Raw genomic sequence first — 13,568 nt, 5'->3', positions numbered from 1 at the left:
AGCAAGCCTCATGTTTTCACTTCAGTGCATGGCTGCCGGCCGCCATCTTGGCTGACAGTTAATTTGCATAAGGATATGCTGATTAGCCAATGGGAAGGGTAGCGGTCGTACGCTAATTACCATGTTTCTCTTTTATTAGTGTAGATAGGACTATTTTATTCACTTGTGTAATTAAAACAGTAGCCTGTGATGGAATACTATGCATGAATGTTTATTTAATCTATAGGAAGAAAATGAGAAAAGAATGCAACACAAGGATTATTCAGACAATGAATCTACATCTTCGGATATGTAAGTAACGTTAAGTGTTCAGTCAATATTTCTGTGCAAAAAGCATGGAATTAATTTTAATTTTTTTTTTTTTTTAAGTTCTGGAAAGAGAAGGAAAGGACCTTTTAAAACCATAAAGTTTGGGACCAACATTGACCTTTCTGATGACAAAAAGTAAGTTTTCCAGTTCTGTTTATGTAAAGTAAAAATAGGATTGCAGGATTGGAAATTCCCTAGTAGTTACGTTTTTGTTTGTTTTTTATTCCTATATTTTTTATGTTGACATTAGTTAAAAAAACCAGCATTTTAAAACTTCTTTATTAGGTTTTGAATTCGATTTTTTTTTTACTTGAAGAATGCCAGAACATTAATTTTATAAATTTTAAAATAAAAATTATGTGTTTCATTTACATCAAGCATGTCAAACTCATGGCCCATGGGCCACATGTTGCCCACAACGAATATTTTTGCGGCCCAGCCATTATAACGGTATGTAAGAAATGTTTTAGTAAAAATTTCGCTACTTAATTTCTACAATATCCTGTTATACATAATTATTAATAACAAATACAACATTTGCTAATGACTGATTACTATAATCGTGTTGCATTCATTTCCCTTGCGTGCAGGAGCACCGTTTCTCTCCACTAATACCAGCAGCGAATATTTTGGCAGCTGATTGCCAGATCATTAGTCTTGTACTGACTTGTTTGATGTGTGCAACAGAAAATATTTCACTTTCGGAGAACAAGAAAAATAGGTTTATTTGCATTACGCTTATTAATTTGTGTAGTTATTCAGTGTCTGGTCAGTTAATGTTCAAGAAAAATATTAAATGTTTATTAAAATGTTCTATTATTTTATGTTAACGATTACTCATTTCTTTCAGCCCTTTGTATTCAGCATGCCTCTATCGAAATAAACCTATGTTTCAATGAAAATTGAAGCTTTTTTTTTTTTGCGGCCCACATAAACTTAAACATTGTTTATTTGGCCCATGTTAGCCTTTGAGTTTGACATGCTTGATTTACATGATTATAATTTTTTTGTTTTTGTACAATTATCACTCTGTGTGTTTGAACTTTTTTAAAAAAAGTTAAACATTTTAGGACTTTTGACTTTAAAAGTATAATAGTTAGAAATGTAATGTTTTCTGGTCAGATCACAAGATTTTTAAGACACAGTTAATTCTCATAAATATTTGTAGTGAAGTTAAACTTTTTTTTTCTTTATTGATTAAGGTATTACATATGTGTCCTTATCCCCCCATTGTCCCTGTCCCTTCCCCCTTTTTTTTCTCACCCCCTGGTTTCTGTGTCTGTTGGTTATGCTTATATGCATGCATACAAGTCCTTTGATTGATCTCTCCTCCTTACTCCCACCCTCCCCTACCTTCCCTCTGAGGTTTGAGCATCTGACCAGTGCTTCTCTGTCTCTGGATGCAAAGTTAAACTTTTGATCTGTTATTTTATTTCAGGTGGAAGTTGCAGCTTCGTGAGCTGACTAAACTTCCTGCTTTTGTGCGGGTGGTATCAGCAGGAAATCTCCTAAGCCACCTTGGTCATTCTATTCTGGGCATGAATACAGTTCAGCTATACATGAAAGTTCCAGGGAGTCGAACACCAGGTTATTTTTATGGGCTAACATATCTTTGTATTTCAAAAGAAAGTGATAGTCAAATGTGACACATTTGTATAGTTTCTGTTTATAATTATTTTATTCAAAAATTTTTAAATTCTTTCTAATAGGTAAAAATATTTGTAATTATTCTTATAATTGATCTGAGAGTATTAATTTGTGTCTCTTATCTTTTTTATATGTAAACACCAAAACTGAAAAATATAACTTGGGAAGGAAGCAATAAATCACTCAGTGAGTGAACTATATTACAGCATTACATAAAGATTTTGTCTTGATCTCATTGATTGCAAGCTGACAGTTTTCCAATTTTTTTTCACTGTAGTTACATTAAGAACTATATCATATTACATGAACTTAACATTTATATAATAAACGTTTTTTGGTTTTGTTTTATAATATATATACATACTAGAGGCCCGTTGCAGGAAGATTCCTGCAAGAATAGGGCTTCCTCGGGCCTAATCCTGCAAGAATAGGGCTTTCTGCAGCCAGAGCGAAGCAGAGAAGGGAGCAAAACCCGCCCTCCGCTCCAGTGTCTGCTGCCTCGAGTCTGCTACCGTCTCCGCTGCCTCGGCTCCCTCCCTTCTCCACCGCTTTGCTCCCTTCTGCAGCGCTTGGCTTCCTTCTACACTGTCTTTGTTCGGTCTTTGCTCCGCACCTACATATGCAAATTAACCGCCATTGTTGCTGGGTTAATTTGCATACTCTGATTGGCTGGTGGGCATAGCGGAGTGACACCAATTTGCATGTTTCTCTTTTATTAATGTAGATTTTTTTATTGATTTCAGAGAGGAAAGGAGAGGTAGAGAGAGATAGAAACATCAATGATGAGAATCATTGGCTGCCTCCTGCACGTCCCCTAATGGAGATAAAGCCTGCAACCCAGGCATGTGCCCTGACCGAGAATTGAACTTGGGACCCCCTGCTTCATAAATCAACACTTAACCACTGAGACACTCTGGCTGGGCTATACTAAAAGTTTTTATTGAAAATACTTAAATATGTACTGATATATTCTCACTTCTCATTTTACTACGTTTTTAAAAATTGCAAATGTACATCTTTTAAAGCTATTCTACAATGAGATAATACATGTTTTATTTTTAAAAATAAAAATATTTCTTCACAAATAGGTATTACCAAATACTGCTATCAATGTATGGGCATATATTATTTAATATATTAATTGGTTGTAACGTATATAAAAAGTTCTGTTAGCCCTGACCAGGGTGGCACCAAAGGGTCAGGGGCACATACCTGGGTTGCAGGTTTGATTCCCGACTCCTGTTGGGACTTGTGCAAGAGGCAACCATTCAATGTGTCTCTCTCACATCAATGTTTCTCTCTCCCTCCTCCTCTCCCTTCCAAGGAAAAAATATCTCTGGGTGAGGATTAACCAAAAAAAAGTTCTGTATTTTTTTACTTGATGTTTTCCTTTCACATTTCATTGCACAAATGGCTTTTGCAAAATGGAAATATTCTGTGCATTGCACTGAGGTTTGAAAAATGGTTGTAAAGCTGTAGTGCTGCAAATTGTTGAAGGGATGGACATCTAGACTTTTGTTTAATTTTTAATACCACACAGAGTGTTTTAAGCAGCTTAATAGTACTTGCAGTGCCAAAAACATTGTCTTTCGTATGACTTTACTGTGTAGTATTGTTTTGCAATATAAGATTGTGGGGTTTTTTAAAGAATCATAAAAATTGCAAAAAAATTAATGACCAATGACAGCAGCTGATGGTTGTTCTCATTCAAAAAAATTTTCAGTCTCAACCCTGAGTGCTAAGCCATAAGTGACCAGCTTCTCTTTCCAACAAGAATTCAAGAAACTGATGTTCATTAAGTCTTTGAGAATGGCACACAATAAAGTATTTTGCATAAAGTATGTGCCAGTGAATATTAACATAATTAACCATAGACATTAAGCACTTTACATTTTCATAAACTTTGTTAATTTATCCAAGAAAGGCTTTTCTCACTTCATTCATATTTTTCCCACCATTAGTTGTAATATATCTTAGCAGATGCCTCTTCAGTAGTATTTAAAGTTTTTTCAGTTTCTTAGAAAATATTCTCTCTTGTAATGGTCCTGTGGAGACCACTTACAGAGGTGAATTCTTGAGTCACTTCACATTTGGTATTGACTTCTCAAAGAAACCAATTATATAGTATTAATAATCTGTTGACTTGTCAAGAGACAAGAAATCTGCTTGAAGTTATTTATTTTATTTTTGAATTGCGTATTGATGCTTCCAACATCTTCATTGAGTAATCTGTTCTCAACAAAAGGATAATAGTCCGGGACCATTTTATTTTCTCTAGAAGTACCCACTGCAACCAAACATGATTTAATTAACTCACAATCTATAAACTGTTTTTCTTGCCTGGCCAGAGATTTCATTTAGTCTTGCCTTAATTTTGTTTTAGTTTTTGTGAAGCAATTTAGCTTTAATGAAATACTACATTTTACATTTTTAAAATTTTCTGTCTATATATATTGTTAATCCTCACCCGAGGATATACTTTCCATTAAGTTTTAGAAAGAGTGGAAGGGAGGGGTGGGAAGAGAGACAGACAGAGACAGACAAACATTGATGTGAGAGTGACATATAAATCTGTTGCCTCCTGCATGAGCTCTGAGGGGAGCCAGGGACCTAACCCATGACCTTTTGCTGCACAAGCTGATGCTTCACCATGTCCAGAGCTGAGAGATATATTTTAATGAGCATTTTAAATGTGTTTTTTTTTTTCAGAGAGAAAGGGAGAGAGAGATAGAAACATCAGTTATGAGAGAGAATCATCAATTGACTGCCTCCTGCATGCTCTGCACTGGGATTGGAACTCGCAACTCAGACATGTGCCCTGACCAGAAATCAACCGTGACCTCCTTGTTCATGGGTCAGTGCTCAACCACTGAGCCAAGCTGGCTGGGCTCCACATGCTTTTAAAGTGTCCCATTTTCTTTTTTCTTTTAAATCATCACTGATTACATGCTTATTGATTTTAGAGAGAGAGGAAAGAAGTGGGGATATGAATGCAAGAGAAACATTGATCAGTTACCTTTTGTAGGTGCCCCAACCAGGGATCAAAATTGCAACCCAGGTACATGACCTGATTGGGAATTGAACCCACAGCCTTTCAGTATACATGAAAATGCTCCAACCAACTGAGCCTAACAGGCCAGGACAAAAGTGCTACATTTGAAGTCTTTCTTATTTTGACATGATGGCTATACATGGTAATAAAAGAAAAAAATGTTGAAGTATGGGTGTTACGTGTAGCAGTTGAAATGATTTTGCATTATAACTGTTTGCTGCATTTTATAGTTTGCCAGGCAATACAAGGCGATTAAAATGTATATGGTCTCTGTCACTCTGCTTAGTTCTGCTGTGTTAACATGATAGCACTCATAGACAGAGCATATCTGTGTCTTATATGATAGTCTTACCCATAAGAACAGGTGTTTGCCCTTTGAGCCATATTTGCCATGCCCTGATTTAAAATCTTAAAGTTTCATTTAACCCAAATATGTTTGTTAAATGAAAAAAAAACACATTCAAATATAACTCCCCCTTTGATAACCTTTGCATTGACTTGATATGTAATAAGTGATAGTTCATATATTTAGTCATTTGTAAGCTCCAGCCATTAGTCAATTAGGGCAAGTGATAGTTAACAACCAGTTCAGCTATATACTAATGTCTACACACACAATCATCCTCTTTTTGTTTTTGCTGCTTGCAGTTGTTATCTGCAGCAGCTATAGTTTGAAAATCCAATTACTTGCTTCTTCAGTATATTCTCACTGTATACTGGCCAACTGATTAAGTTAGGTTTTGCATATTTGTGAATGAGTTAAGCTCCCAAAGTTTCCTATTGGAATTTCCTGTAAAAGTTTTTGGAAGAAATATTTAAAATATCAGCATTTTTGGAACAAGAGAGAGAGAAACATCAATTTATTATTCTACCCATTCCTGCTTTCATCAGTTGATTCTTGCATGTGCTCTGACCAGGAATCAATCCCAGAATCCTGGCGTATCGGGGTAACATTCTAACCAACTGAGTTAGCTCCTCAGGGTTTTTGATGTACAGCTAGATATAGAATCCATTGGTTAGAATTTTTACTTCTAGGCTATAATTGGAAATTCACTTTGAATTGGCCATCATTGTAGTTACTATTGAGCAAGAATTTTTTCCTCTCAAGTTTTTTCTTCCTCCTATTATATACCATTAAACTGGATCTATTAAGATTTATTTTAATTATCTCATTCAATTTGAAAGACTTCTAAAAGAAAATATTTGAAAATGAAAGAGAAAATTTAAAAAGTCTTTTTTCTTTAAAATTTGGAAGGCATATCAAGCTTAATAGTATATGTCTTCGTCATTTGTGCCTAAAAGTGCTTGAACTTTTTTATTTTTTCATTTATGGATTTCACTTAACTCTAAAAGTATTGTTAGCATATTATACTATGTTAGTTTTATGTGTTTCAATGGCTTAGTGTTTTGACATTTAAATACCTTACGATATGATCACCACTTAGAGTCTATTAATTATCCGTTCAGTTACCACATTCCCCTTCACTTTTTTTTATCCATGCTCCCAACGTTCTACCCTCTAGCAATCAAGAGATTGAGATGGATATACAATTAGTAATGTTAAAAAGTGAGTTTTTGTTTTTATCTTTGGGTGTTTTTTTTAAATTTCACATATAACTGAAATCACACAGTATTTGTCTTTTTTCTGTAGGTACATCCATGTTGTCACAAATGGCAAGAGGTCCTTATTTATTGCTGAACTATAATATGTGTGCAAATGCACATGTGTGCACATTATATTTTACCCATTTTTCTATGGATATCTGTATTACTTTAATCTTGGCCAACATATCTAGAGCTCTTTTTAATTTTTTGACAAAACTCCATACTGTCTTCTATCGTTACTGCACCTTACAATCCCACCAGCAGTGCATGTGGCTTACCTTCCTTCCACATTCCTGCCAACACTTGCTTTTTTTTTTCTTAATGATTAAGGTATTACATATGTGCAATACTTGTTTTACTTGTTTTTTATAATAGTCGTTGTGATAGGTATGAAGTCCTATTTTGTAGTTTTGATTTGTATTTCTCTGATGATTAGTGATGGTGAGCATCTTTTCATATATCTACTGGCCATCTGTATGTCTTTGTTTGAGAAATGTCTGTTCATGTCCTCTGTCCATATTTTGATGGGATTATTTATTTTTTTTGTTATTGAGTTGTATGAGTTTCTTATATATTTTAGATATTAACCCCCTAAATTGGATATATCATTTGCAAATACATTTTCCAATTCAGTAGACTGTCCTTTTGTGGTATCCATCACTGTGCAGAGGCTTTGTGCTTTTTATTTTTAAATTTATTTATTTATTTGCACGTATCTGTCCAATTTTCCTAATAACATTTATTGGAGACCGTCTTTACCCCATTGCATATTTTTGCCTTTGTCTTAAATTAATTGACCATATAAGTGAGGGTTTACTTGACTGCCTATTCTTTTCCATTGTTCTATGTCTGTATCATACTGTTTTGATTATTATAACTTTGTAATGTAGTTTAGTCAGGGTAAATATATCTCTTTGTTCTTTCTCAAGATCATTTTGGCTAGTAGTAGTCCTTTTGGTTTCATATAAATTTTAGAACTTTTCTAGTTCTGAAAAGAAGCCATTAGTATTTTGATAGGGATTGTTTCAAATATGTAGATTGCTTTGGGTAGTATGGGCAATTTAACAGTATTAATCCTTGCAATCAGTTAGCAGATTATATATTTTTCCTTTTCTTCCTTGTCTTATAGTTTTCAGAGTACAGATCTTTTACCTCATTGGTTAAATTCCTAGATATCTTATTCTTTTGATACCATTGTAAATGGGATTGTTTTCTTAATTTCTCTTATTATTGTTCATTGTTAGTGTACAGAAATGTGGCAGGTTTCTGTATATTAATTTTGTATCCTGATGCTTTATGAAATTCATTTCTTATTCCAAAGATAACTTTTTTATATGTATTTATTGTGTGCAAATAATGACAATTATTTTCCAATTTACCTTTGTTTCTTTTTCTTGTCTTGTCTAATTACCTTGTCTAGGTAATTAGAGTAATTGAGTAATAAAGGGTGGGGCAAAAGTAGGTTTACAGTTGCTCATATGAAAAAAATAATACAATAATCCTATATAATAAAAGGCTAATATGCAAATTGACCAAATGGCATAATGACTGGTTGCTGTGACACGCACTGACCACCAGGGGACAGACACTCAGTGCAGGAACTGCCCCCCTGGTGGTCAGTGCACTCCCACAGGGTGAGTGCCATTCAGCCAGAAGCCTAGCTCACAGCTGGCGAGGGCAGCAGTGATGGTGGGAGCCTCTCCTGCTTCCGCAGCAGTCAGACAGACATTCCTTGAGGGCTCCCAGACTGCGAGAGGGCGCAGGCCAGGCTGAGGGACCTCTCTCCCCCGGGGCACAAATTCCGTACATCAGGTCTCTAGTCTATATACTAGTAATAAAAGCCTAAGCTTATGGCGGAATGACCAGAACGACCGGTCACTATAGTGCACACTGACCACTAGGGGGCAGATGCTCAACGTAGGTCAGTGCGCTCCCACAGGGGGAACACCACTCAGCCAGAAACTGGGCTCACAGTTGGCAAGCACTAAAGGAGCAACACTAAGGAGCAGTGAGCCAAGCGGTAAGGAGCATCGAGCAGGTAAGGAGCAAGGGGTCCCGGACTGCAAGAGGGTACAGGCTGGGCTGAGGACCTCCCACCCCCCATTGCATGGGCCACTAGTTAATAATTACACAAGAATAAACTCTTATGTTTCACGTATTCCTGACTATACACCAACTTTTGCCCAACCCTGCATTGTTGAGAGTGAGCATCCTTATCTTGTTCTGATCTTAGAGTAAAACTTTCATCTTTTCACAGTGGAATGTGTGCTGTTAACTATCTTATATAACTTTATTATTTTGAGGTAAGGTTCCTCTTACCTACCTTAGTGAGGGTTTTTAAAATCATAAATGGATGTTGAATTTTATCAAGGGCTTTATCTACATCTATTGAGATCTACTAATTTTTATCTTAGGTGTTGTTGATGTGGTATATAATGTTAACTGAATTGCATATATTGAGCCATCCTTGAATCTTTGGTATAAATCTTATTTGATCAAGGTCTATAATCTTTGTAATGTATTATTGAATTTGATTTGCCCGAATTTGTTGAGGATTTTGGCATATCTATATATCTATATCTATCTATATCTATATCTACATCTATATCTTATCTATATATCTATATATCTCTATCTGTCTATCTCTATATCATCTATATCTATATCTATATCTATCTATCTATCTAAGCCTAAGTGACCGTTCAACCTATAGCTATGCACACTGATCACCAGGGGCCATATGCTCCGATTGGTAGGTTAGCTTGCTGCTGGGGTTCGTCTAATCAGGAATGGGCGAGATGGGCCAGACATGCCCTGGAGCCCTCCTGTGGTCCCTTCCCGGCTCGCCAACCTTCCACATCCCTCCCCGGCCCTGATTGTGCATCAGTGGAGTCCCAGATAGCGAGAGGGCATAGGCCAGGCCTCTAGTATATTCATAAGGGATATTGGCATGTAAATCTTTTTTTGTAATGCCTTTGTCTGTTTTGGCTTTAGGGTAATGCTGGCCTCATAGAATGAGTTTGAAAGTGTTCCTTCCTCTTAAATTTTTAGGAATTTTTTGAGAAGGACAGTTACTACTTTTTTTGATTAGTTGGTAGAATTAACTTGTCAAGCTATCTTTCCTGGACATTGCTATGAGGTTTTTTTTTTTATTACCGCTTCAGTTGTTAATCAATCTGTTCAGTTTCTTTGTTTCATCTGTTTCAGTATTGGCAGCTGTATGTTTCCAGAAATTTATTTATTTTTCCAGGTTATTCGATTTGTTGGCATGTATAAATTGTTCATATTATCCTTTGAAAATCCTTTGTTTTTCTGTTGTATCAGTTGTAATCTCTCCTCTTACATTTCTGAGTGTAGAGGCCCAGTGCACATCACAGCGAGCAGTCGAGCAGCCCTTAGCATATCATTAGCATATTATGCTTTGATTGGTTGAATGGCTGACTGGACACTTCGCATATTAGGCTTGTATTTTATAGGATTATTTATTTGAGCTCTCTTTTTGTCTTGATGAGTCTGCCTAAACTATGTTGATAGTTTCATTACTCTCCATTTTTGTTTTAGTCTCTGTTTCTGCTTTGGTCAATTATTTCCTTTATTCTGCTCATTTGGATTTATTTGTTCTTTTTCTAGTTCCTTTTTGTGTTGTTTATTTTAGCTTTTTATTTTTTATTTATTTTTTATTTCAGAGAGAGAGAGAGAGGGAGACAGAGATAGAAACATCGGTGATGAGAGAGAACCTATGATTGGCTGCCTCCTCCACGCCCCCTACGGAGGATCAAGCCCACAACCCAGGCATGTGCCCTTGACCAGGAATTGAACTGTGAAGTCCTGGTTCATAGGTTGACTCTCAATCACTGAACTGCACTGGTGGGGCTGAGCTTTTTCTTGTTTCTTAAGATAGATGTATATAGCTATGAATTTTCCCCTTAGAACTACTTTTACTCATCTTTTAAATTTGGGGGAGTTGTGCTTTCCTTTTTGTTTGTACCTAGGTGTATTTTATTTTCTGTTTGATTTCTTCTTTGATCTATCAATTGTTCAGTCACGTTGTTTAGTGTTTGTGCATGTGTGCTTTTTCCAGTTTTTGTCTTATAGCTGATTTCTAGTTCCATTCCATTATGGTAAAAAAAATATGCTTGATGTGATTTCAGTCTTCTTGAGTTTATTGACTTGTTTTGTGGCCCAGTGTTTAAACAATTTTGAAGAATGTTCCATGTGTACTTAAAAAAATGAGTATTCTGCACTTTTGGGGATGCAGTATTCTGGTAATTTGATGTGATCTAACATGACAACTAAGGCCATTGTTTCCGTATTAATTTGCTGTCTGGATGATCTCCCCAATAATGTTAAAGTAGTAGAGTAGTAAATTAGTAGAATAGTAAAGTAGAGAGTAAAGTTCCCTCCAGTATTATTGCTGTTAATTTTTACCTTTGTGTTCATTAATATTTATTTTAGATACTTAGGCACTATTTTGTAGTTCATAGACATTTATAATTGTTACTAGTATATCCTCTTGGATTGACACCTTAAAAAATTGTGTAATGTCCTTTTTATGAGTATTGCTACCCCAACTTTCTTTTTCATTCTGTTTGCATGAAATATCTCTTTTGATCTCTTCATTCAGTTATATGTGTATCTCTCCATCTAACATGAGTCTCTTGTACACAGGATAAAGATACTTTTTTTTTTATCTATTCTGCTACCCTATGTCTTTTTTAATTTTTATTTTATGTTATTTTACTTTTAATTACAGTGAATGTTCAGCATTCTCTGTTAGTTTCAGGGGTACAGCATAATATTTTTTTAAAGATGTTTTTATTGATTTCAGAAAGAGAAAGGGAGGTAGGGAAAATATATACATCCATGAAGAGAGAGAATCATTGATCAGCTACCTCCTACATGCCCCCTACTGGGGATGGAGCCTGCAATCTAGGCCTGTGCCCTGACCAATCACTGAGCAATATCAGTCAGGCTTTTAAAATATTATTGATTATATTCATTATGCTGTAATTTACATCCCTGTGACTATTCCGTCTTTTGAATGGAACATTTAGTCTGTTTACATTTTAAGGTAATTATTCATAAGTATGTGGCTCAGTGCCCCCCCCCCCTCCTTTTTTTCTTTTGGTGGTGGAAGTGTTTTTTTTCTTGATCTCTTTACTTTTGATTTGTTGGCTTTCTTTAGTGTTTTGATTGGATTCCTTTTTCTTTGATTTGTATATTTTTTATTGTTGGTTTAAACTTACCAGGAGGTTTATAAAATCCTTCTATATTTATAGCAGTGCATTGTAAGATGATTGGCATTTAAGTTTAAACATGTTCTAAAAGCACACTTTTTATTACCCCTTTCCGTACTTTGTGTTTTTGATGGTATATTTTATATCACTTTGTTTTATTTCCTGATTATTGGAGTTACAGTGACTTTGCTACTTTTGTCTTCTTTTATATTAGCTTTTTAGCTACTTTACTATATTCTGTATTTGCTTTTATCTATGAGATTTTTCTTTTTCGTGTATTTTTTATTACTGGTTAGGGTCTTTTCTGCATAAAGAAGACCCTCTAATGTTTTATGAAGTGCTAGTTTGGTGATGATGAACTTCTTTAGTTTTTGCTTGTTTGGGAAACTCATATTTTTTCCTTTAATTCTGAATGATAACCTTGCTGGGTATAATTTTTTTTTTCATTTGAAGATATTTCCTCCCACCCCCTTCTGGCCTGCAAAGTTGCTGCTCAAAAATCAGCTGATAACCTGATGGGAGCTCCCTTTTATGTGACTTGTTGATTGACTCTTAGTACCTTCAAGATTATCTCTTTATTTTTAACTTTTGCTATTTTAATTACAATTACCCACTTGGTATGAGTCTCTTTGGGCTCATCTTGTTTAGAACACACTGTTTGCTGGACCCGGATGTCTCTTTCCTCCCCCATATTAGGACAGTTGTCAGATATTATATCTTCAAAATACACTTTTTGCCCCTTTCTATCTTGTAGGATACGTATAAGGCAATGTTAGCGTGCATATTTGATGTACTGATTGCTCTCATGCCCTAATCTATTTTCATTAAAAAATATATATTTTTGCTGCTTTGATTGGGTGATTTTTACTATTTGTTTTCAAGGTTGCTAATCCATGTAAAGTAACTAGTCTGTTGTTTATTCTTTCTAGTATGTTTTCCATTTCAGTTATTGAATTCTTCAGCTCTGAATGTTTCTTTGAGATATATATATATATTATTTTTTTACAGACAGGAAGGGAGAGGGATAGAGAGTTAGAAACATTGATGAGAGGGAAACATCGATTAGCTGCCTCCTGCACACCCACTACTGGGGATGTGCCCACAACCAAGATACATGCTCTTGACCGGAATCAAACCTGGGACCCTTCAGTCCACAGGCTGACACTCTATCCATTGAGCCAAACCGGTTAGAGCTCTTATATTTTTCAACTCTTTGTTGAAGTTCTCTGTTTCTCTATTTTAAAATTGTTGGGCATTCTTATGACCATTTCTTTAATTCTTTATCAGGCAAATTACCAGTGCTACTTTCTTAAGAGTTTATTTCTGCTTTTTTTGTTGTTCTTCAGTTAGGAAATATTTTGTCTCCTTATTTTGCTAGAGTTTCTGTGTTTCTTTCTGTGAGTTAGGTGAAATGACTCTCTCTCCCAATGTTGAAAACATTGCTTTTATAGTAGTGAATTTATTAGACTGTGTGCTGGATGCTTTTAGGCTGGATGAAGTTGGATCAGCCACCTGTAACAGTGGGTGCCACTGGCCAGGAGGAGCATTCATGGGCAAGATGGCCTGATGACTGTTTGATTAATTGTGCCCATCTGGTCTAGGTGGTGAGTCCCTGTTGGTGACTTTATAGCACTCTTCCTGGATCAAAATTAGACCCATTCCTATTATTTGACTGCTGCTTGAGCCCAATCTGTGTTGGGTCCCCTTGTGTGTGTGTG

The 13,568-nt window shown here is 35.5% G+C and overlaps 1 protein-coding gene across 3 annotated transcripts in view; it reads left to right on the top strand.

The window, feature by feature from the left end:
• The window catches only part of LOC102260650 (histone demethylase UTY-like), a 306,332-nt gene that overhangs the window by 276,895 nt on the left and 15,869 nt on the right, over nucleotides 1-13,568 (top strand). For all 3 annotated transcript variants that reach the window (XM_014540262.1, XM_014540257.1, XM_014540267.1), the window contains 3 exons: nucleotides 227-291; nucleotides 370-444; nucleotides 1,748-1,896. In XM_014540262.1, the coding sequence (XP_014395748.1) occupies nucleotides 227-291; nucleotides 370-444; nucleotides 1,748-1,896 (289 nt within the window). The remainder of the gene's footprint in view (nucleotides 1-226; nucleotides 292-369; nucleotides 445-1,747; nucleotides 1,897-13,568) is intronic.

The sequence above is a fragment of the Myotis brandtii genome, unplaced genomic scaffold (assembly GCF_000412655.1).
Source record: "Myotis brandtii unplaced genomic scaffold, ASM41265v1 scaffold1052, whole genome shotgun sequence".
Lineage (NCBI taxonomy): Eukaryota > Metazoa > Chordata > Mammalia > Chiroptera > Vespertilionidae > Myotis > Myotis brandtii.
Note: the sequence above shows the minus strand (reverse complement) of the source record. Positions and strands in the feature narration are given on the sequence as shown.